The sequence below is a fragment of the Sorex fumeus genome, unplaced genomic scaffold (assembly GCF_029834395.1).
Source record: "Sorex fumeus unplaced genomic scaffold, SorFum_2.1 ptg000019l, whole genome shotgun sequence".
Classification (NCBI taxonomy): domain Eukaryota; kingdom Metazoa; phylum Chordata; class Mammalia; order Eulipotyphla; family Soricidae; genus Sorex; species Sorex fumeus.
The window spans coordinates 38,200,542-38,225,411 of NW_026606076.1; the positions used below are offsets into that span (position 1 = coordinate 38,200,542).

Genomic DNA, 24,870 nt, shown 5'->3' on the forward strand with positions numbered 1-24,870 from the left:
CCTAGAACCACAGACTTGGGAGGGGGGTGGTCCCAGTCTTGGAAGTCACAGCGCTGAGGAATGGGTTGAGCTCCCTGGAGAGCTGAGGGGAATTTTTTTTTTTTTTGGTGGCATTCATAGCCCAGCAATGCTCAGGTTTTTACTCCTAGCTCAGTGCTTGGGGGTCATTTCTGGTGGCGCTCAGGGAGGCCTCTGGGGTGCCGGGATTGAACTCAGGTTGGATGGGTTTGAAGCAAGCGCTCTGCCCCTTGTCCTGTGGCTGGCCCCGTGAGATGGGGAAGCTTATCCAGGCAGGAACTAGTCAGGCCCGGCTGGATTTCAGGAAGAGAACGTGGGGTGGGGGGGGAAGAGGCAAGGGGGGGATACACAGGTCAGAGGTGTGTGACCCCAGATGCCTCCATCTGCCAAGCCCTTCCTGTTGAAATGGAGGTTGCTCTGTTAGAGCCAGAGAGAGAAGACAGGCCGTGGAGGCACGGACTGGTTTCATGGGGGGCCGACCCCAATTCCCTGTTCAGTGCCATTAGGGGTCCCTCCTGTGCACCCAGCCAGGAGTAGCCCCTGAGCACCACTGGTGATGGTCCCCGACAACCTCCACCCCAAAAAAGCTTGCTTTGTCCACTTTGTCCAGCCTTCACTCAGGGAGCACTGGGTGTGGGTCACTGAGTCAGGCCCAGCCAACAGTGGGTGACTTGGAAGAGGCAGAAAGATGGGGACACCCTAATTTGCCTAATTTGCACACTTTGAGGTGTTGTACTATTCCTCCCCAGCCCGGCCCACTCTGGGGAGCTGCCCACCAGCGTCTCAGAGCCGGCCCTGACCTGTGCGCTCTCGGCACCAATTAGGCGCCTCCTGTTTGCCCCACTCCCGTGGTGGCGTGGCTGAGGGGGGACCTCCCAGTTCCCAGGTGGGAATCTACCTTGTTGCACCCCAGGGAGGAGCAGCGGTGGGGCGGGGGGAGCACTGAGCTTGGCAGAGTGTAAAACTGCGCGTGGTGGGGTGGGGAGAGACTACGTTTGCAGGAGGGCGGATGAGGTGGCCGGAGTGGGCTTGCCGGTGACCGGGCGGGACAGGTCCCGGGGACCCCCGGTTCAGGCTGCCTCCGATGCGGACCGCCCTGCAGAACCGGGGGCGGCTGGGGACCGCACCCGGGGCGGGGGGGAGGTGGCGGCGGCGATCCAGGTGGCCCCACTCAGTGCGGGGGCTAAATCTGGGATGCGGGGGCCGAGGGGGCGAGAAGGAGACCCCCCAGCGCAGCCCCCGCACGGCCCGGGCGAGGCAGGAGGGGGCGCCCGCGGCCCGCCCGGAGCTCGGGCGGGACAAAGGCCGGAGCCCCGGCCCCTCCCCGGCTCCGATCCGAGAGTGGCCGCGAGCCTCCACGGACCGGGGTTGCGGGGAGGGAGGGGGGTGCGGGCTGGGGGGGGAGGTGGGCCGGTGCGGGGGGCGCGCCCCGCCCCGCCGCCGCCGCCGCCGCCGCCGCCCGATTTCTCGGCGCCCGAGGTCGCGCGCGCCCAGGCGGGGGCGGCCCGGGATCTCCAAGCGCCGCCGCGCCCGCCCCGCGCCCGCCCCGCGCGCCCGCCCCGCGCCCGCTCGGCGGCGGCGGCGGCGGAGGAGGCGGAGACGCCTGGCAGGCGGCGGCCAGGCGAGCGCGGCGGCCGGACCGGGGCGATGGCGCCCGCGCAGCGCCCGCTGCTCCCGCTGCTGCTCCTGCTGCTGCCGCCGCCGCCCTGCGCGCGCGCCGACGACGGGGCCCGCGCCAACGCCGACCGCCACGCCGTCTACTGGAACCGCAGCAACCCCAGGTGAGCGCGCCCGGGGACCCCCGCGCCCCGCGCCCGCGCCCGGCCTCCGCGCCCGCCCGGACCCGGGGCCGCCCGCGCCCCGCGCCCCGCGCCCTGCGGGGCACCCACCCCCGGCCGGCCGGGCGCACTTGCGGGGCTCGCTCCGGCGCGCCCCCGCCCCACCCGCGCAGGCAGCTGTCTGGCAGCTGGGAGAGCCCCCCCGCCGGCGCCCGCGAGTTCCCTCCCAGGACTTGGGGGACCCCCCCCCGCCGCTCCCCGGGGTCCCCGGGCCTCCCCGGGGACGCCGTGCACGCTTCCGAGTTGCCGGGGATCCCCCCGGGACTCCGTGGCGAGCGGCACCTGGAGGTGCGGGACAGAGGCCCCCCGGGGACGGGGTGTCTGCCGCCTGCCGAGGGGGTCCCCCACCCCGCCCGTGAACTTGGGGAAGTTCCCCGCTTCTCCCCGTGGACCACGTCCACCGTCGTCCCGGGGGGACCGCTTTGTGAGGATGTAGGGAGGTGAGGTACTCGTGTGCGGGAGCCCCATCACTTGGAGCCGGTCGCACGCTCCTGGCCTCTTGGTGCTGCTGGGGAAACTGAGGTGTGGGGAGGGGGCCCCGAGCCGCGGCTCAAGGTCACACCAGGGAGTACAGAGCTGGGGCAGGGACCCAGGTGTTCCCCCGCCAGGGCTCGCCGTGACCAGAGGTGCCGCCCAGCGGCATGTCGGCCGCCGGGCACAATTTGAGTGTGGGGGGTGGGTTATCAGAAGCCCCCGTTTGTCCAGTGCGAAAAGTTTGCTGCAGACTGACCGCTGGAGACCCCAGGAGAAGCGTTTGGACCGTTCCTGGTCTCCAAGGCCAAAGTGGGCTGGCGCGGCTAGAGGGGGACCCGGTGGGAGATGGGTCAGTCCTGGAACTCTGGGGTCAGCCCAGACACTGGGAGGGGGTGTCACACAGCTTCCCCAAACTATCTGGGCCGTACTGAGCCCCCCCACCACCACGGGTCAACGTTTGCCAGCAACGGCCGAGCCAGTCCCAGGAGCCCGCCGTCCCCCCCGTTGTCCCCCGCTGTCCTCGGGCCGCGCGTGGCCGGAAAGTTGCATAAAGACCTGCCTTTGAGACAGGCTCGGGGACAAGGGCGGCCAGTGTCCTGCCGTGGGGGGCAGGGACAGTGCCCAGACACCCCCCCAACATCCCTTTCAGGGATTCGACTGTGGGGTTGGGGGGCTGAGGGCAGGGACCTTGGACCGCTGAGGGACACGGTCAGGCCACCGCCAAGAAGCCGGTTCCCGCGTCGTCGCCCGCCCCACTGGTCACATGTGGCTTTGATTAAGGCGCTTCCCTGCGGCCAAGCCGGGCGCTGGGGCGGACAGCGCTTTCCGACCCAAGTTTTTGGTTTCAGCTTCTGGACCTCCAGTCCCCAGCGTGGCTGGTCCCTTTGTTCTAGCAGAACGTCAAGTGTGTGAGGAACCTGGATGGGGGACAGACCAGGGTCCTGGTGGGGTGCCGGCTCCTGCCCTCGTGCCCCTGGACTGGGACAAGAGCCCGACGCCCCCGGGAAGGAGGCACCCCCCCGGCCCCCACCCCCCCCCAGCCCAGCTGGGGCCACCACCAGTTGCTGTGACCTGACCACAAGCACCTCTCCCTGGCCTCCCTGCCTCCTCCTCCAGACTCTGGGCTGTCCCAGCTGAGGGGTGACCACCCTGTGCACTGGCTCCCGGCCCCGGAATCTGGGGGAGCCGTGTAGATCCAGCAACTCACCCAGAATTGAGGCGACATTCGTCATCGCTGGGGCTTTGAGTGGGGGGGGGGACATGCAGATACGCCCCAGGGGTCTCTGTGGCCGGAGCACCCTCCGGGAGTGTCGGGGGGCCCGCCGGGCTTAACTGTGTTCGTGTTGAATCCCGGGTGACGGTGTGTGGGGCCGGGTGTCTTGAGGGACGGGCACGGGGCGGAGGGCGTCCCCGGGCAGCGGGAAGAGAGAGGCCTGGGGCGCATGGTGGCTGCCGCAGAGATGGGGGGGAGGGCTGGGGACGGGGTCCGTGCCGGAGAGGGGCGTTCACAAAGGGGATCGGCGGTGGAAGAGCCGCAGATGGACACGATCGGGGGTCGGAGGGGGGCCCGGCCACCCCCTCGCCGCCTCCGCCCGGTACCTGCGCCAGGTCATAAGTATGCGGTGGATTCCCTCAATTGTGATCCCCGCTGCTTCAGCTTTGCCTACGGGACTTCGCCGGGGAGCCCCGCACCCATCTGCGGCCGCAGGGTGGGGTCCCCGCGAACGAACAGACCCCTGCCCTGCCCACGGTGTCTGTCCACCTGACCCCCGTTGAAAGAGCCCAACAAGCCACTCGACCTCTCTGAGCCTGCTCCCAGCTTGCTGGTGTGTGTGTGTGTGTATATGTGTGTGTGTGTGTTGGGGGGGGTCCCTCCTGGACCAGCCTGCGGGGGGGACCCGAGCGGGCCAGGGGGGGAGGCGAGGAGACGCTGCAGGTGCACGACCCCGGGTACCCCGTCCCCAAATCCGGGGGTCTCCTGTGGCGGGTCGCTGTGGGTTCTCGCCCACCATATGCAGGGGCGCCGGGCGGGGTGCGCTGGCCAGCCCGAGGCGTGTGGCAGCCACGGCAGGCTGGCACGCGTGCGCATGTATGTGTGTGTGTGTGTGTGTGTGTGTGTGTGTGTGTGTGGAACCTGGGGGTGCAGGCAGGCGGGGCGCATGTGTGTCTGCATCTGTGTTCGGCTTTCCGGTGTGGGGACAGCCTGGAACGCCTCCCCCCATCCCCCCGCATTCTTCTCCGTTCCCTCCACCAGGTGGGTCCCCGCAAAGGGAGGGATGAGTCCCCATCTTGCTCTCGCCAAAGCCCCCCCGCACCCCACACTGAAGCCTTATGCACCCAGCCGGGCCCATGTGACTGGGGGTGCCCTGGGCTTGGCAGCCCCCCGGCCCCGCAGCGGCTCAGGGACGCCGCACCCTGCAGCATTCCTGCCCCCCCCAAGCCAGCAGCCAGAAACGGGGACTCAAGGAGACCGTCCCGGGGGTGAAGGTGCGGGGTCACCCCTGTCCCCACGGCGTCCCCTCTCTGTCCGGCTTCTTCCAGGGTGGGAGGGGGGATGGCTTTGAAGCAGCCAGACCAGGTACCGAGGGAGGGTTTTGTGTGAAGAGAGACCCCTCATCTGTCTTGGGGGACCCTTATGGGACCTTCCTAGCAGATCTGGGAGCTGCTGGGGTACAGGGTGAGATTTGGGGGGGCCCTGTGGGTCCTGGAGATGGGGTATGTGAAAACGGGCTGTTTGGCTCTTGGCTGGGCTGGCGGGGTACGGGGGGTCTCCCGGACAGAGAGGGAAATAGAGGTGATGCTTGGGGGTGACCATGAGGGGGTTCGGGCTGCCGGGTCCCCCAGTCTACAGCGGCAGGAATGGTTCTGCCACAAGATGGCGGCCAGTGAGGGTGCCGAGCTGAGACCCCGCCACCTTCTCCGGAGGGGGCCACACTTCCTGCCATCCCTCCGGTCCTGATGCTGGGGGTCTTTTAGTGTGCCGGGGGGCTCCCGCAGGGAAACCCTTCCTGCCCGCAGTCCGGGTCTCCTCACCCTGGACCCTCCCGGGTGACTGTGATCACAGATAGAGAAACTGAGTCTGGGGGGGGATGGGCGAGGCACAGTCTGGACAGGGGGGCAGGCTTGACCCCACATGCCCCCCATCCCACTCCAAAGGCTCTTCTGGGTCATGAATAAAGGAAGCTTTCCTTTTTTTTTTTTTTTTAACTTTCAGGGCCACACCCCTGGGTGCTCAGGGCTAACTCCTGACTCTGTGCTCAGGCTTGGGGGACCCTATAGGGTGCTGGGGATTGAATCCCGGTTAGTCAGGTACAAAGCAGGTCCCCTCTTGCTGTATTGTCTCTTAGACCCAAAGGACTTTTTTTTTGGGGGGGCCACACCCGGCGATGCTCAGGGCTGATACTGGCCCTGCACTCAGAAATCACTCCTGGCAGTGTTCGGGGAACCCTCTGGGGTGCCAGGGATCAAAACCTGGTCGGCTGCGAGCAGGGCAAGCGCCCTCCCCGCTGGACTATCGCTCTGGCCCCAGAGGACGTCTGCTTTACTGCCAGAGCTAATGGGGGTTTGGAAAATGATGATTTTTTTTTCGGGGGCGGGGCAATGAATCTCTTCACTCAGGCGTTTGGGGGGCCCAGCCCCTCCATGCTGCTTAGGGATTTCTCTTTGGGGTGTAGGGTTTGCTGCAGGTTCCCCCTCTGGGGTCTGTGGAGGAGAGGGGGTGAAAGGCAGCGCCCCTATGTGCCCCCCCACACACACACACGGAGTGGGCGCCCGGCCTGCATAGCAGATGAGGCCTGACCCACACCTTGGAGGCTGCGGCTGGCAGCCCTGACTGGTGGACCCCACCCCGGCCCCCACCTGATGTGCGCCTTCAGCCAGCCTTTGTTCCTCGGTCTCCCCACGGGACCCAGGACCCTGCCTCCGGGGACCCCACTCACTGCATGTGCCATGCTATATCCGCCCATGCACCCCCTAATCCTCCACTGCATGTGTCCCCCATTCTGCTGATCATTCATTCATGCATTTTGGTTTTGGGGCCACGCCCGGCGGTGCTCAGGACCCACTCCTGGCTCTGCACTCAGGGCTCACTCCTGGAGGTGCTCGGGGGACCGGAGGGGTGCAGGTTGGCCGCATGCAAGGCAAACAAAACGCCCTCCCCACTGTCCTCTCTCTCCACTCTCGCACCCCCATTCTGCTTTTCTTTTCTCTTTTTTTGGCCTATTTTGACCACACCCGGCAATGCTCAGGGGTTACTCTTAGCTCTGCACCCAGGAATCACTCCTGGCGGGAATCAGGGGGACCATATGGGATGCCGGGGATCGAACCCGGGTCGACTGCGTGCCAGGGAAACGCCCTCCCCACTGTACTATCACCCCGGCCCCTCATTTGGCTCCTGACAAGCTCCACATCCTTCAGCTGTGTGGGTCCAATTGAGGTGGGGTCTCCCCCAAGAGGTGGCATGTCTGGGATACCCCTGGATCTTACAGGTGTCTGGGGTTGTGGGTGACCCCTCACCGTGGCCTGAGTCTGAAGGCCAGGGGATGAACTAACCCTCCATTCCTACCTTTCTTGCCTATTTTCCTCTGTTCCTTTGGGACCTCTGCCTCAGTTTACCCCCCCCCCCCCCAGGCGTCTCTTAATCATCCGTTCGCCTCCTGCCTCACTTTGTCCTTGAGCTCCTGTCCTGGCCAGATCTGAGATGGGCCAGTGCCCCAGATGCCCCCGGGGATGCTGGCAGTGGGCGTGGTGGCCTGGGTGGGGTCCTCGCTGGCCCGGGGACCCCTATTCCCCTCTGGAACTGTCTCGGGGTGTCTCTGCTGGGGAATCCGGGCATCTGGCCGCTTTCCCAGGAGGTGCAGGAACCGGGAATGGGGGAAGGTGGGGGCCAGTGGCCACCCACCTGGGTCACGGGCAGGTGGCTGCCCCGCTGGTGCCTCAGTTTCCATTCTAGGGAGCCGAGACAGCACAGCCTGCCCGCAGCCAGTTTGGGGTGAGACTCCTCTAATTAGTTGCTTTGCTATTAGTGGCTAATGACTTGACAATCGCCCGATTGGAGCTTATTATCTGCGGGCTGGGTGGCTTCCGGAAAGGGCTGATGGCAGGAACTGGGAGAGCAAGACCAGGAACCCCGGTGAGGATCCCCCCCCCCACCGCCCATCCCAGGACTGGGAGGCCTGCCTGGAGGAGGGGGTCTTCTTGTCCAGGTGAGCCAGGTGGAGCGGGCAGTCAGGCTGAAGAAACCCCCTCCCCAGTGCTCTCCCCTGGGGACCCTCTCAAGTGAGTCATTAACCCCTTAGTGAGAATTTCCATCTCTCTCCCAGCCTGCATTTGCATCTCAGGATGGTGCCCCCCACGAAGAGGAGGAAAGGGGCGCTTTGTCTTGCTGGCAGGGGCTGGGGGCGACGAGGCCGGGTTTGGGGGTGGGGCCCCTCCCCTCCAAAGGCGCCACCCTGAGCAGGGTTGAGGCTCCCGCCCCAGGCGGGCTCGCCCGCCAACTTGGAACCAGGATTGCAAACACAGCAAGGCAGCCGCTATTTTAGAGATGGGAACGGGGGGGGGGGGGGGGATTGGGGGGGGAGAAAAAATGGCTCAGGTTGGAGGGGGGGGACAGCTCAGGAGCTGGAGTGGGCGTGCTTCCCCCGGACCTGCCTGCCGGGGGTCCTCATCCTGCCCCACGTCCAGGTAACTGCTTTCTTTTTTCTTTTCTTTTTTTTTTTTTTGCTTTTTGGGTCACACCCGGCTATGCTCAGGGGTTACTCCTGTAGGCTCTGCACTCAGGAATTACTCCTGGCGGTGCTCGGGGGACCCTATGGGATGCTGGGAATCGAACCCGGATCGGCCGCATGCAAGGCAAACGCCCTACCTGCTGTGCTATCTCTCCAGCCCCCCAGGGCACTGCTTTCTGGGCCCTTGTAATACACCCCACCACACACACTGAATGCTTCAGACTTAACTGCTTCATCTTAGGTTTTTTCTTTTTTGGGGGTGGGGGGTAGGCCACACCCAGCAGTGCTCAGGGCTGACTCCTGGCTCTGTGCACAGGGATCAGCCCTGAGGGGGGGCTAAGGGGAGCCACTGTGGTGCCAGGGATCGAACATGGGTCGACTGTGTGCACGGCCAGCGCCCTCCCTGCTATCCTTCTGTTCTCTCCCCACTGCCTCAGTTTCCTTTGATTAAGGAACACAGGGGCCGGAGTGGTAGTCCAGTGCTGGGGCTGGAGCAATAGCACAGTGGGAAGGGCGTTTGCCTTGCATGCAGCCGACCCGGGTTCAATTCCCAGCATCCCATATGGTCCCCTGAGCACCACTAGGAGTAATTCCTGAGTGCAGAGCCAGGAATAACCCCTGTGCATCGCCAGGTGTGACCCAAAAAGCCAAAAAAAAAAAAAGAAAAGAAAACAGAGGGGAGGGTGCTGGCCTTGCACACGGCGTACCCGGGTTCAATTTCCTGAACCCCATAGGGTCCCTGAGCACCCCCAGAAGTAATTCCTGAATGTGGAGGCAGGAGTAACCCCCCTGAGCATCGCTAGGTATGACCCAAAAAAGCCAAAAAAGAAAGAAAGACACATTAGGCACCCAGGAAGACAAGATGGGGGGTAAGTTGAAGGCCTTGCACAAGGCCCACCCGAGTTTGATCTCCAAGTACCCTGAGGATCCCCCTAAGCACCTCCAGGAGAGATCCCTGAGCACAGAGCCAGGAGTCAGTCCTGAGCACAGCCACTGGGTGTGACCTGAAAACCAACAAGGAAAAAGAAAGATGCGTTGAACTTTGTTCACTGTTCAGACCACCCAGAGGAAGCAGGGGGTGAGCACCGACTCCTTCCCCCTCTTCCCAAAGGTTTGTGGAGGAGTCCCAGCGAGAAGGGGAGGAAGGGGCAGGTCTTCCCACTTCTGATTTTTTGGTTTTTTTTTTTTTGTTTTTTTTTGCTTTTTGGGTGACATCCTGGGCTGGAGCGATAGCACAGCGGTAGGGCGCAGCCAGCCCGGCCAAGCCGGGTTCGATTCCTCCGCCCCTCTCGGAGAGCCCGGCAAGCTACCGAGAGTATCTCGCCCGTGCGGCAGAGCCTGGCAAGCTCACCGTGACGTACTCGATATGCCAAACACAGTAACAACAAAGTCTCCAATGGAGACGTTACTGGGCCCGCGCGAGCAAATCGATGAACAACAGGAGGACAGTGTGTTTTTTGGGGGTCACACCCGGCGATGCACAGGGGTTACTCTTGGCTCTTCACACAGGAATTACTCCTAGCGGTGCTTGGGGGACCATATGGGATGCTGGGAATCGAACCCAGGTGGACCGCGTGCAAGGCAAACGCCCTCCCCACTGTCCTATCGCTCCAGCCCCCTCCCTGCTTCTGAGCCGAGGTAACCACACGATGCAGACACCCAAGGGCTGAGCGGGGAGGCGGCTCTGAGTTTGCCCGTACAGATTTTACCTGCAGGATATTCCCTGACTCTAGCACCGAGAGCCCCCCCACATCCCCCCAAACCACCAGAGCAGAGCCGGGAGGCAGTGACCCTAAAAGTAAACCCCCAAACCAGGACCAACAAAAGACTTGGAGCGAGCTGGAAAGATAAAGTGGGTTCCGACTTTGCATTTAGCTGACAGGTTAGGATTCCCCAATGCTCTGGCTGGGAGTGATCCCTGAGCACAGAGCCAGGAGTCAGCCCTGAGCACTGCTGGGTGTACCCCTCAAAAACAAAATAAAAGCAGGATTGGGGAGAGAGAAGCATGAAAAGTCTGGGGTGGAGCTGGAACCATAGCACAGCGGGTAGGGCGTTTGCCTTGCACGCAGCCCACATGGCCGACCCAGGTTCGATTCCCAGCATCCCATGTGGTCCCCCGAGCACTGCCAGGAGTAATTCCTGAGTGCATGAGCCAGGAGTAACCCCTGAGCATTGCCGGGTGTGACCCAAAAAGCAAAAAAAAAAAAAGTCTGGGGTGCCCAGACAGGGCTTAGTAAGCCTGGGAAGTTTGGGGTGTCCTCTTAGCTAAGGAAGAACTGAGCCAGTGGGTTGGTGTGACTTGTGGCTGCTCCGAAGGTGAACCCCAGGTTCTTGTTTGTTTTTGTTTGGGGGGCTACACTGGGCAATGCTCAGGGCTGACTCCTGGCAGAGTTCAGGGGACCCTATGGGGTTCCAGGGATCGAACCTGAGTTGACCACACACCCGGCAAGCGCCCTCCCTCCCTGCTGTGAACCCTAAGGCTGGAGCAATCGTCCAGCAGGGAGGGCACTTGCTTTGCACACAGCTGACCCAGGTTCGATCCCTGGCACCCCATAGGGTCCCCCGAGCCCTGCCAGCAGTCAGCCCTGAGCACAGAGCCAGGAGTCAGCTCTGAGCCGTACCAGTGTGCCCCCCCAACAGAAAAGAAAAAGAGGACCCTGGGGGGTCAGAAGAGCACCCCCACCCCGAGTTCCCCCAGGGCCGGTCCCAGCAGGGCCAGCCGACATCGATTTCCTGATCAATGGGGCTTTCACGAGCGCAGCCGGGAGGGAAAATGACTTTTGAAAAAGCCTGTGAGGGTGTCTGGATCGATCGCCGCCTCGGGGCTGCAGGCCGAGGTTGGCAGATGCCTGGGGACGGGTCTGCGGAGGCGGCCCAGGGGCTGAGGGAAGGTGGGTCCCCTTCTGGGTCTGGCGGGGTTGCCCCGCCGTGTGGGCCAGCCCACTGCAGAGAGCTGGAAACTGAGGCTCTGGGGACAAGCCAAACCCCACGGTATCTGAGCCTCCAACTCTTTGCTGCCAGACACACGTTGGGGGTCACATGGGGTAGGTAGACAGAACCCCTGACCCCCGAGGGACAAAGAAGCTGGGAGTGGAACCTCCATTCTGGTGCCCTGACCCGCAGTTCTGGTGCCGTGGCCTCAAATCCGAGCTGGTGCAGATGGGTAAACTGAGGCACAAGGAAGCTGGGGCTCCTCCATGCCTCCAGATCCAGAGTGGAGGGAGGTAAGGGGAGCAGAAGCTCAGGGCCATGGGGCTGGAGCGATAGCACAGCGGGTAGGGCGTTTGCCTTGCACGCGGCCGACCTGGGTTCGATTCCCAGCATCTCATATGGTCCCCCGAGCACTGCCAGGAGTGACTCCTGAGTGCTGAGCCAGGAGTAATCCCTGAGCATCGCGGGTGTGACCCAAAAAGCAAAAAAAAAAAAAAAAAAAGAAGAAGAAGAAAAAGAAGCTCACAGACAGACAGTTGTGGAAGGACAGCCGAGGCCATTTGATAATGTAGTTGACCTTTGACCTTTGGAGGGGCGTTTGGGCCACATCTGGTGGTGCCCAAGGGCTGGCTCCTGGCTCCGCATGCTAGGGATCACTTCTGATGGTGCTTGGGGGACCCTCTGGGATGCCGGAGATCCAACTGGGGTCTGCACGTGCAAGGCAAACGCCCTCCCCGCTGTCCGACGGCTCTGGCCCCGTACGTGTCTATGTTTTGGTTTTGGACTCACACCCGGCTGTGCTCAGAGCTGACTCCTGGCTCTGTGCTCAGGGATCACTCCTGGCGGAGCTCGGGGCACTCTGTGGGGTGCCAGGGAACAAACCCGGGTCAACTGCACACAAAGCCAGCGCCCTCCCCACTGTCCTAAAGCCCCAGCTGCCCCCTGGTCCCTGTAGATGCTTTTATTGGCTTATTTTGGGGGGGGGTCACATGCAGCAGTATTCAGGGCTGACTCCTGGCTTTGTGCTCACTCCTGGCTTTGACTCGGGGGACTGTCTGGAATACCAGGGTTCGAACCTGGGTTGGCCATGCACAAGGCATGTGCACTACCTGTTGTACTACCACTCCAGCTCCCTTTTACTTATTTATTTATTTATTTTGCTTTTTGGGGTCACACCCAGTGATGGCTCTGCACTCAGGAATTACTCTTGGCGGTGCTCAGTACTCGGGGGACCATCTGGGATGCTGGGAATCGAACCCAGGTCGGCCGCGTGCAAGGCAAACGCCCTCCCCGCTGTGCTATCGCTCCAGCCCCTCCAGCCCCCCCTTAAATGCTTCCTGTGCCCCTGAGCACGCCTGGCATGGGAGCCCCTGGCCATGCCCTCCCACAGGCTGGGCAGCAGATGCAGTGGGCACCGGGGCAGGCAGATCCAAGCAGCTTGTCCGCTCCTTGGCACTGCCCCCCTGAGCCTCAGTTTCCTGGCTGCCAGTTCAGAGGGGGAGGCGGGGGCAGCCTGTCCCCCAACCTTCTGCAGTTTGGACCTTTTATGTGCTAATAAGTCCTCCTGGGAGGCCCCCGCCTTGTCCCCCCTCAGTCCAGGCCGCCTTTACATGACAGGGACCCCGGGGACCGCTCTGGGGAGATCTAAGGCCGCCTGATGCGGTAGCCCGAGGCGGCCACGAAAGGAGGCTGGTCCCTCCTCGTACGTTTGACCTCCATCCTCAGACACGGCTGGGTCAGGGGGGTTCCTGGGGGAGGGCGGGGGGAGCCTGCAGGCATGACCTGGAGGCTGGGGAGCAAGAGACTGGGGGGCCTGCAGGTTGGGGGTGTCTCAGAGGAACAAGAGGTGGAGCTCGGCGTGAGGAGGGAATCGGCTCAGAGACCGCTGTGCTCTGAGCCGTGACCCAGTGGGGAAACTGAGGCCAGGGTAGGTGCAGAACTAGCTTCAGGACTGTGTCCCCACCCCCAGTGGGTAGGATGGGGTTGCCCCGGAAGGGGGTGCCCACTGATGACCAATAGTAATATTTTGTTTTCGTTCTTTTTTTAAATTTTTTGTTTTGTTTTGTTTTTTGCTTTTTGGGTCATACCTAGGGATGCACAGGGGTTACTCCTGGCTCTGCACTTAGGAATTACTCCTGGCTGTGCTCAGGAGACCATATGGGAATCTGGGAATCGACCCGGGTTGGCCGTGTGCAAGGCAAACGCCCTACCCGCTATGCTATCGCTCCAGCCCCTTTAAATCTTTTTTTTTTTTAAAGTTAGTGGGAGCTGCAGCAGGATGACTGTTTTGCACGTACTGACCCAAGTTCAATCCCCGACATCCCATTGGGTCCCCCGAGCACCTCTAGGGTGACTCCTGAGTACAGAGCCAGGAGTAACCCCTGAGCATCACCAGGTGTGGTTTAAAAACAAAAACAAAGAAAGTTTTTTGTTTTGTTTTACTTTTGTTTTTGGGGGGTCACACCCAATGATGCACAGGGGTTATTCCTGGCTCTGCACTCAGGAATAATTCCTGGTGGTGCTCGGGGGAGCATATGGGATGCTGGGAATCGAACCCGGGTCAGCTGCGTGCAAGGCAAACGCTCTACCTGCTGTGCTATTGCTCCAGCCCCATGAAGAAAGCTTTTTTTTTTTTTTAATTTTTGGGTCACAGCCGGCAATGCTCAGGGATTACTCTTAGCTCTGCACTCAGGAATTACTCCTGGCAGTGCTCAGGGGACCGTATGGGATGCTGGGAATCGAACCCAGGTTGGCTGCATGCTAGGCAAACACCTTATCCGCTGTGCTATTGCTCCAGCCCCACAAAGAAAGTTTTTTTATGGGGCTGAAGAGATAGTACAGTGGGTAGGGCATTTGCCCTTGCACATAGTTGACCTGAGTTCAATCCCTGGCACTCCAAATGGTCCCCTGAGCCCTGTCACAGAACCAGGAGCAAGATCTGAGTACTGCCAGTGATGGCCCAAAATTTTAAAAGAATTATTTTTTATATATCTTAGGATTTTGTTATTGCATTTTTTTTTTGTTTCTTTTTGGCTCACACCGAATTACTCCTGGCGGTGCTTGGGGAACCATATGGGATGCTGGAAATGGAACCCGGGTCGGCCGCGTGCAAGACAAATGCCCTACCTGCTGTGCTATTGCTCCAGCCCTTGTTATTACATTCTTTTTTGGGTTTGGGGTCAAACCCAGTGGTGCTCAGGGCTCACTTCTGGCTCTGTGCTCAGGGATCACTCCCAGTTGACTTGGGGGGACCCTATAGGGCACCAGGCATTGAGCCCGGTTCAGCCCTGTGCAAGGCAAGCGCCCTCCCTGCTGTGCTATGGCTGCAGCCCCAGGAATTCAGCTGTGTAGACCAGTGGTCTTCCTCCATCATCTCCCGGCCTTTGCTATTTTCCTGCTCTGTTTCTTTATATCCCACAGATGAGGGGGACCCTCTCTCCTGTCTGACTTCACCCAGCCTGGTATTCTCCAGTTTAATCCACATAGCAGCAATTGCATGATCGTGGTGCGTGTGTGTGCGCGCGCGCGCGTGTATGTGGTGTGTCTGGGTGTGTGTCTGGGTGTGTGTCTGGGTGCTTGTATTCCGCCATAGACATGTACCATCATTTCTTTTTCCAGTTCTTGGACACTTGGGTTGTTTCCAGATGTTGGCTTTTGTTACTAGTGCTGCAGTGAACACAGGAGTGCAGATGTCTTTTCTGAAGAGTTTTGGGTCCTTGGGGTAGATGTCCAGAAGTGAAATTGCTGGGTCACAGGGAAGCTTGATGCTTAGTTTTTTGAGAAGTGCCCTGTTTTCCAAAACGGTTGGATCATCTGACGTTCCCACCAGCAGTGGGGGATGAGGGTTCCTTTCCCCCACTCCCCCACCTCACTGCCTGTTCTTTTTCTTGGGGGTGGGGTGGGGTGGGGAAGGCACACCCAGGGGTGCTCAGAGCATTCTCCTGGCTCAGTCCCTATAGGATGCCAGAGATCAAAGCAAGTGCCCTACCCACTGAACTATGGCTCCAGTCCTTACAGTTGTTCATTTTGCACGGGTAATGTTTTTGGAACAGTGTTTCCTGGGGTTGGCAACCCCCCGCCCCGCCCCCCACCGCACAGGCTCCCAAACACCCGCCCACCCAGCAGCTGGAGAGTTCTGGGATGGGGTGGGGAGCTTAGAGCCATGTGATACCCAGTTACTGCCCTTTCCTGTCTTGCACAAATCTGGGGTGGGGGGCGGGCGGGCTCAAGCCCATCCTAGATCTGAAGATACAGCAGGGTGGGTACTCGAGGCACGAACCCTGTAACCCCCCTGTGCTTGCTTGCCCCACCCGGCCCCAATCCTTAGGTTGACCCTCTTATTTCTCTCGCCTAGATTTACCCATTACCCACTCCCTAACCACGCCCCTTCCCTGTTGACCACGCCCCGTTTGCTGCTGTGAACCGCCCCTAACCACGCCCTTCCCTGTTGACCACACCCCGTTTGCTGCTGTGAACCGCCCCTAACCACGCCCCTTCCCTGTTGACCACGCCCTGTTTGCTGCTGTGAACCGCCCCTAACCACGCCCTTCCCTGTTGACCACATCCCGTTTGCTGCTGTGAACCGCCCCTAACCACGCCCTTCCCTGTTGACCACACCCCGTTTGCTGCTGTGAACCGCCCCTAACCACGCCCCTTCCATGTTGACCACGCCCCGTTTGCTGCTGTGAACCGCCCCTTCCCAGCTGCCTCCTTGATGATTGGCCACGCCTGTGACGTCCCTGAGCTAGCCCCGCCCTGCCTGACTCCTCCTTCTCTGATGGCCCCGCCCCTCCTGGTGTAACCCCGCCCACCCGGTTGACCCCACCCTCGTATTGCCCCGCCCCTTGCGCCCTGGCCACGCCCCTTGCGCCAGCCCTGATGCCCGGCTTGTCCCTTAGGTTCCACGCAGGCTCCGAGGACGACGGCGGGGGCTACACGGTGGAGGTCAGCATCAACGACTACCTGGACATCTACTGCCCGCACTACGGGGCGCCGTTGCCGCCGGCTGATCGCATGGAGCATTACGTGCTCTACATGGTCAACGGCGAGGGCCACGCTTCCTGCGACCACCGGCAGCGCGGCTTCAAGCGCTGGGAGTGCAACCGGCCCGCGGCCCCGGGCGGGCCCCTCAAGTTCTCCGAGAAGTTCCAGCTCTTCACGCCCTTCTCGCTGGGCTTCGAGTTCCGGCCGGGCCATGAGTACTACTACATATGTGAGTGGCGCCGGACGTGGGGGCCGCGGGCCACTTGCCACCTCTGAGTGTGTGTGTGTGTGTGTGTGTGTGTGTGTGTGTGTGTGTTGCAGAGGAAGGCCCGGGAACACTGTCTTGGGGGTTGGTCACCTTCTTTGGGGGAGCTTTGGGTCTTGCACAGACTCACCGAGCCCTGTCACAGTTCCCATTTTGCAGATGGAGAAACTGAGGCCCAGAGCGGGCTCAGCTGGCTCCCTGCCCACCTCACTCATACATAGAATGGCTTTTTTTTTGGGGGGGTCACACCTGGCGATGCACAGGAATTACTCCTGGCGATGCTCAGGGGACCCTATGGGATGCTGAGAATCGAACCCGGGTCGGCCGCGTACAAGGCAAAAGCCCTCCCCGCTGTGCCCTCTCTCCGGCCCCACTTTTTTTTTTTTTTTTTGCTTTTCGGGTCACACCCGGCGATGCACAGGGGTGACTCCTGGCTCATGCACTCAGGAATTACCCCTGGTGGTGCTCAGGGGACCGTATGGGATGCTGGGAATCAAACCCGGGTCGGCCACGTGCAAGGCAAACGCCCTACCCGCTGTGCTGTCGCTCCAACCCTGTCCATAGAATGGCTTTAAGGAGACCTCCGAGCCTGCATCTGGACTGGGCAACCATGGCCGCATCATCCCACATGAGCCGCGACCTCCGTAGCCCGAAGTGGGGAGCTGAGGGTTCCAGGGGCAGGCTGCTCCCCATCTGGTGGGCATTGTGGGGGGGGTCCTAGATGGGAGAACCATACCTCTACCTGGCCTCGGACCCTCAGCTAGAATGTGGAGGTGTAAGGGACCAGAGCAGTAGTGCAGCGGGGAGGGCATTTGTCTTGCGTGCCGCAGAACCTGATCTGATCTCCATCTGGTCCCCTGAGCACTGCCAGGAGCGATCCCTGAGCACAGAGCCAGGAGCATCACTCGGTGTGACCCAAAAACGTGGAGGTCTAGGGCTGGAGCTGTAGTACAGCGGGTACAGCAGCCTGGACCCCTGCCTGGCACACAGCTGATCCGGGTTTGATCCTCGGCATCCCATGGGTCCCCTATGCACCGCCATGAGGAGTTCCTGAGTGCAGAGTCAGGAGTAAGTCTGAGCATCACTGGGTGTGGCCTACCCCGCCCACCCCAATAAAAGAATATGCTAGAAAAAAGAATTCAGTCAGCCCCTGCTCATGTCTGACTGTTGGGGTGTTCATCTGGGCGTCCGGCTCTGCGTCCACCAAAGACGTGTGGGTCCCCTTTTCTCAGCGTCCATGGGCAGCCAGGTGAGGAGCGGGGTGGTCTGCTCCCCAGGGCTGCAGGGAGCAGGGGTGGGTGCCCCCCCAGCCCGCCCCCAGCCTCAGCACCTTGCTCCCCGCTGTGTCCAATTAGTCCCGAGGAGGTTCCATTTCCTCCTCTCTCCGCTCTATTTGGATTTTTTTGCTTTTAATTCAGGGAAGCAGGGGTGGGGGAGGAGGGAAGGTGTTTCAATCAAGTCCCCCGTAATATAAGAAAAATTACATTTTTCTCTCCGAGACGGGAGTTTCATAAAGATAATTATTGTAATTATTCGTCCTATCTCTGTGACGAATGTTATTTTTATTACGTGCTTTTTATCTTCATCTCCCAGCTGAGGGGTCTGGGCGGGGGGGCGGGGGGGGCAGCCGCTGAAAGGCCAGCAGTGTATTATGGTGTGTGTGTGTGTGTGTGTGTGTGTGTGTGTGGAGGGTGGACAGGTGGGGTCACCCCCCTCCATTTGTGAAAGTGCTCACGGGACGGAGGGTCCCTCCTCTGACCCTTTGGGTTTCAAGCTTCCTCCCGGCACACTAAGGGATTCGTCCCCTGCTGGACTGCTGTCATGTGGCCCAAGGGGCCAGGAGCAGTGATGGAATTCTTGGCCCAAGGACAAAGGTCCCTTGGCCTTCAGGTGATCTGAGCAGTCTGGGACATGAGTGGGGAACCTCATCTCCCGGGTATAGGTGATTTCTGGGGAGAAGTTTGGCCCCCTCTCCCCGGTGTTGGGGGGCTCTTCCTGGCTCTGTGCTCAGGAGCGACCCCTGGTGGTGCCCGACTGCCATAGGCGGTACAAGCAAAGCCTTCTCCCCACTGGGGCAGCCCCATCAGAGGCAGAGGGTTGATTTCCAAATAAACCCCCATCTCTGGGTGCCAGGCACGAGTTATTCCCAGATTCATTCATTCACTGCACTGAGTTTTTGTTTTTGTTTTTGTTTGTTTTTTGGGTGTGTTTTTTTTTGCTTTGTTTTGTTTTGTTTTGCTTTTTGGGTCACAGCTGGCGACGCACTGGGGTCACTCCTGGCTCTGCACTCAGGAGTTACTCCTGGCGGTGCTCAGGGGACCAGATGGGATGCTGGGAATCGAACCTGTGTTGGCCGCGCGCAAGCAAACGCCCTACCCGCTCTGCTATAGCTCCAGCCCCCCGAGTTTTTGTTGTGGGGCCACCGCCAGCCATACTCAGGGCTGACTCTTCTCTGTGGGCTGGGCTCTGTACAGCAGCGTACAGGGCATTCCCACCCCGCTGGGTTATCACTCCTGCCAGCAGGCAGATTCTTTCTTCTTTTTGGGGGAGGGGCCAAACCCTGCATTGCTCAGGGGTCCTGACAGTGCGTGGGGAACCCTGTGCCAGAGATCAAACCTGGGCCAGCAGCACCCTTCCCAATTTACCTTTCACTGTGGCCACTGCAAAAATAGATATTTTTTTGGCGGGGGGTCACACCCAGTGATGCTCAGGGGTAGCTCCAGGCTCTGCACTCAGGAACTACCCCTGGCGGTGCTCAGGGGACCATATGGGATGCTGGGAATCGAACCCAGGTCGGCCGCTTGCAAGGCAAACGCCCTACTCGCTGTGCTATCGCTCCAGCCCCAAGAAATAGATTCTTCCTCATCTCCTTTGAGCCCTGCGCCGTCCTGGATGAGATGGAACCAGACATCAACACCTGCTTCCAGCCTCTCTCCAGAGTTAGGGTCCAGCCATGGGAGGCTTAAGAGTGTGTAGGTCTGAAGGGAAATGGGGGCATTGTGTCCAGGGTTTTGATGTATGAGGAGGAGTTTTATACATGACTCCGCCTGGGGTCAGGGTTGGGTCGCCAACCTGGGGAAGAAATACAACCTCAGGGGATTGTATTTGAGAGTGTCATGGCTGCCCAGTCTCAGTTTCAACCCCTGTCTTCCAGCTGCCACACCACCCAACGCCGTCGACAGGCCCTGCCTTCGGTTGAAGGTTTATGTGAAGCCAACCAGTAAGTGATCGGAGGGAGGGGTGATGATATGGGCCCTCACCCCTGTGTGCCCAAACCCACAGAACCCAGGGGATGCTCAGGGCAGTTCTTTTTTTAGTTTTTGGGTCACACCTGGCAATGCACAGAGGTTACTCCTGGATCATGCACTCAGGACTTACTCCTGGCGGTGCTCAGGGGACCATATGGGATGCTGGGAATCAAACCCGGGTCAGCCGCATGCAAGACAAACACCCTACCTGCTGTGCTATCACTCCAGCCCTTGCTCGGGGCAGTTCTTGAATCTCAGCATTGCTGGTACTGTTAGGCTCTGGCTTCAAGTCTCAGTTTCCCCAACCTGTATATATATATATATATATATATATATATATATAGGTAAAGGTAAAGGCCCTCCCGTTGTTCGTCGATTTGCTCGAGCGGGCCCAGTAACGTCTCCATTTTGAGACTTTTTGTTACTGTGCTTGGCATATCAAATATGTCACAGGTAGCTTGCCAGGCTTTGCTGTGCGGGCGAGATACTCTCGGTAGCTCGCCAGACTCTCTGAAAGGGATGGAGGAATTGAACCCGGCTCGGCCAGGCCAGCCGCATACAAGGCAAACGCCCTACCGCTGTGCTATCGCTCCAGCATATAGTAAAGGCCCTCCCGTTGATCATCGATTTGCTCGAGCGGGCCCAGTAACGTCTCCATTGGAGACTTTGTTGTTACTGTGTTTGGCATATCGAATACGTCACGGGGAGCTTGCCAGGCTCTGCCGTGCGGGCGAGATACTCTCGGTAGCTTGCCGGGCTCTCCGAGAGGGGCGGAGGAATCGAACTCGGGTCGGTCATGTTGGCTGCGTGCAAGGCAGACGCCCTACCGCTGTGCTATCGCTCCAGCATATATGTATGTTTTTATTTGGGGGCCACACTCAACAGTGCTCAGGGCTTACTCCTGGCTTAGGAATTATTCCTGATGGTGCATGGGGGGAGGGGGTCCTATGGGATGCTGAGGATCAAACTCGAGTCAGCCACCTGCAAGGCAAGTGTCCTACCCCAGTACTATCATCTTTTTGCCAACCCCCCCACCAGGACATTTCTTTGTGTTGCTGTTATTTTTTATTTTATTTTATTTTATTTTTGCTTTTTGCGTCACACCCGGCAATGCACAGGGGTTACTCCTGGCTCTGCACTCAGGAATTACTCCTGGCAGTGCTCAGGACCATATGGGATGCTGGGAATCGAACCTGGGTCGGCCACCTGCAAGTCAAACGTCCTACTCTCTGTGCTATTGCTCCAGCCCCGTGTTGCTTTTCTTTTGTTTTGGGGCCAAACCCAGCAGTGCTCAGGAGCTACTCCCAGTTCAGTGCTCAGGAGCTATTTCCTGGCAGTGCTCAGGGGCATCAAGGTACCAAGGATCAGGCCTAGGCCTCGTGGGCAATGCATGGTCTCCAAGCTGTTGCACCATCTCCCCCCAACCCTGGGCTGGGAACCCGGGGGACTTCAGAGCCACACTCCAGTCAAGAAGGAGGTTCGGGCTAGGGCCGGAGTGATAGTCCAGTGGGGAGGACATTTGCCTTGCACGTGGCCAACCCGGGTTCGATCCCGGTATTCCATAGGATCCCCCGAGCACCGCTAGGAGTGATTCCTGAGTACAAAGCCAGGAGTCAGGCCTGAGCATTGCCAGGTGTGACCCACCCCCCCAAAAAAGAGAAGGGGCTTGGTGGGGTGGGCACAGTGAAGAGATAATACAACAGGTCTGGCATCTGCCTTGCACACGGCCGCCCCGAGTTCAATAACTGGCACCATAGGGTCCCCCAAGTACTGCCAGGAGTGATCCCCGAGCACTGAAGCTGGGAGACATCCCTGAGCACTGTTTGGTGTGGTTAAAAAGAAAATCAGGGGGCCAGAGTGATAGTCCAGCGGGGAGGGCATTTGCCCTGTATGTGGCTAACCTGGGTTCGATCCCCGGTGTTCCCTGTGGTCCCCTGAGCACCACCAGGAGTAATTCCTGAGTGCAGGGCCAGGTGTAATCCTTGAGCATCGCTGGGTGTGACTCAGAAAGCTGGAAAAAAAAAAAAGTGGAAAGGGCTGGAGTAATAACACAGCGGGTAGGGCGTTTGCCTTGCACGCAGCTGACCGGGGTTTGATTCCCAGCATCCCATAGGGTCCGTCGAGCACTCCGTCAGGAGTAATTCCTGATTGCAGAGCCAGGAGTAACCCCTGTGCATCGCTGGGTGTGACCCAAAAAGGGAAAAAAAAAAAGTGGGGACTTTCACCTTCACCAGGGGGGCAGGCATACAGATATTTGGCACCTGCTGTTTCTGGGGAGGGGGGTGGGCAGCCAGTGGAGGGGGGACCCTGCTGACCATCTTGCCTGTGTCCGTCTGTCCATCCCCCCAGATGAGACAATCTACGAGCCCCCGGAGCTGATCTTCACCAGCAATAACTCGTGCAGCGCCCTGGGGAGCTGCCGCCTGTTCCTCAGCGCCGTCCCCGTGTTGTGGGGTCTCCTGGGGTCCTAGTCGCGGCCCCCGCCGGACATCGCCCACCTCCGAGACCAAATAGAAACGTCGGCGCTTTCTCCTTCCTCCAACTGGTGCAGAGTCCGCGGTGGGGGGGGGGGGGCAGGACTGGCCTCTGGGCTTGCGTGCGAGCCCCTGGATGTCGGGTCCAGCCCCGACCCCGGCCGGGCCAAGCCATCGCGTCGCGGGGGGTGCGCGGAGAACCCCAGAACCTCACGGCGATGTCGATACGGGCGCGTTTGCGCGTGTGCGTGTGTGTGTGCGTGTGTGTGCGTGGTTTTTCTTTTTTTTTGTTTGTTTGTTTGTTTTCCAGCGTCTTTTTCATGGTTGGATCAGAAAGAGTCGATTTTTAAATCTTAATTTATTCCTTGCTGATGCCGGTGACTTTGGGACAGGAGCTCAGTTGGCTGGGGCAGGGGGGTGGGGGGTGGGGGGTCTCAGGGGGGTGCGCCTAAGGGGGAAGGGCTAAGCCCCTGGCCTCATGCCCCCCGCCCCAGGACACCCCCTCCCCCTCCAGATGCCCACCTCTTGCTCTTGGAATTGGCTTCCTGAGTCAAAACTCATAATGTCTTAGCAGAGGCCGGTGGGATCCTGGACAAACCCCCCACCCCACCATATCACAGCACCCCACATCTTAGAGAACCACTTAGAACCGACCCCTCCCCCCGTAATCCTCAGCGCCCTCCCACCTTCTTTGAATGGTGGCACCCCCAAGGCCCAGAAGACATTATTTTTCTGTAAATACAGCCAGCGAGTAGATACTGTGATTTCTCCACTGTTTTCTGCAGGAACTGTCTCTGTCTGCTCTGTCTGTTTCCAGCCCCCCCTCTTCGTGGGGGGGGGGGGAGGGCTTTTATTTTGGTGGGGGGGTGGGGGGGAAACTTTTTAGACTAGGAATCACACATGGCAATAAACTCTTTTCTTCGTCTGTCGGGGCCCCCTCCCCTCTCTCCCCTGTGGTCTAATAATGTTTCTAAGAAAAAAAAAAAAGAAAAAGGGGGGGCAGGATTCACCACCCAAAAGACACACACACACACACACAAAACAAAACCGGAAACGGACCTCCCCCCCAGGACACTTTAATGAAGCGAGCGGTGCATTTATACCAGATTTCATATTTCTATCCCTTACCTGGTCTGTGTTTTCTATATATTATATATAAATATATATGGTGCGTGGCCGCCGGGCGACGGCTGGGGCGCACCTGGGGGCGGGGTTTTGTAGGGGGCGGCGTGGGCGGGCAGCGTGACCAAGCCTGGCGCTGGCCACGGGGCCTCCCCCCACCCCCATCACAATCGACTTTGGATTCTGTATTTTTTTATAATAAAATGAGCGGCAGCCTCGAGGGTGTATGTCTGTTTGGGGGGCCCGTGGGATGATTTCGGGGGGAGGTGATTTGGCGGGGTATCAAGAAACAGGGCCGGAATATAAAGTATCAGAATGGGAGATAGCACCCAAGAATAGTAGAGATATGGGGCTGGAGTGATAGCACAGTGGTAGGGCGTTTGCCTTGCACGCGGCCAGCCTGGGTTCGATTCCCAGCATCCCATCTGGTCCCCTGAGCACTGCCAGGAGTAATTCCTGAGTGCAGAGCCAGGAATAACCCCTGTGCATTGCTGGGTGTGACCCAAAAAGCAAAAAAAAAAAAAAATGCTTGTCAAATGTAGGCTATGGATCAAACACAACAGCCACTTAGTGCCTCTATTGCAAACAACAACACCCAGAAGGAAAGAGAGAGCAAAAAAGGGAATGCCCTGCCACAGAGGCGGGATGGGGTGGGGGGGATAGGGTGGGGGTGGTGGGAGGGATACTGGGATCATTGGTGGTGGAAAATGGGCACTGATGGAGCGATGGGTACTCGGTCATTGTATGACTGAAATGTAAACATGAAAGTTTGTAAGTCTATTACTGTACCTCACGGTGATTCACTAAAAAAAAGAAAAGAAAAGATTCATTTAAAAAAAAAAGAAAAGAAAAGAAATAGGCCCCTGGGGCTAGAGCGATAACATAGTGGGTAGGGCGTTTGCCTTGCACGCGGCCGACCCGGGTTCGATTCCCAGCATCCCATAGGGTCCCCAAGCACCACCAGGGGTAATTTCTGAGCGCAGAGCCAGGAGGAACCCCTGAACATTGCTGAGTGTGATCCAAAAGGGAAAAAAAAAAGAGCTGACCTTTTTAACTTGGGGGATTGTTTGGAGGGTGGCCTGGTGCTGGGAGGAGCCTTTTGGGGGTGTTCCTTAACCCCCCAAGTGCCTCACATTCTTCTGGGAAGTGAGTATTAGACTTCTGCTCCCGACACTGCACCCCAGGGTGACTTGGAAGAAGAAGAGAAGACAGGGGCAGCTGAGTACCCTGGGGGGTTGTTAACATCCCAGGAATGGGGGCCCCAGAGATAGGACAAGTGAGCACTGCCAAGTGTAACCCCCAAAACCCCAAAAAAATGTTTCAGGGGCTTGGAAGCCCAGAGTTATGGTGTAGGGATTTGAACTCTGGCCTTTAAAGCATATGGTCACAGGCCTGATTCCTGGTGCCCCCATATGTGCTGAGAATGGCCCTGGCATGCTGCTCTCTGTGATTCCCTGGGCCTCAGTGATCGTTTTGGGTTGGGGTTACACCCACAATGCTCAGGGCTTCCTCCTGGCTCTGTGGCCAGGGATCACTCTGGCCAGGCTCAGGGGACCCTATGGGGTGGTGCTGGGGATTGAACCTGGGTTGGCTGCGTGCAAGGCAGACGTCCTCCCCGCTGGACTATGGCTCTGGTCCCAGCATAGCCAGTGATGTGCCACCACCACAAAGGGGGGTGATCCTCGGCACCCCAGAGGCTCCCATAAGCACTGCCATGAGTAATCCCTGGGTGCAGAGCCAGGAGGAACCTCTGAAGACTGCCAGGTGTGCCCTCCCCACCCAAAAAAAATG

At 59.5% G+C, this 24,870-nt stretch overlaps 2 protein-coding genes across 2 annotated transcripts in view; one reads left to right on the forward strand and one right to left on the reverse strand.

Annotated features, from left to right (window-relative positions):
* LOC130022085 (cytochrome b-c1 complex subunit 10) overlaps positions 1 to 24,870 on the reverse strand; it is a 320,448-nt gene that overhangs the window by 56,112 nt on the left and 239,466 nt on the right. The window lies entirely within an intron of this gene.
* On the forward strand, positions 1,607 to 21,994 carry EFNA2 (ephrin A2). Its single transcript, XM_056112804.1, has 4 exons — positions 1,607 to 1,799; positions 15,886 to 16,199; positions 19,390 to 19,455; positions 21,833 to 21,994. Exons 1-4 carry the CDS (start codon positions 1,666 to 1,668, stop codon positions 21,952 to 21,954), a joined length of 636 nt encoding a protein of 211 aa, XP_055968779.1. The 5' UTR covers positions 1,607 to 1,665; the 3' UTR covers positions 21,955 to 21,994.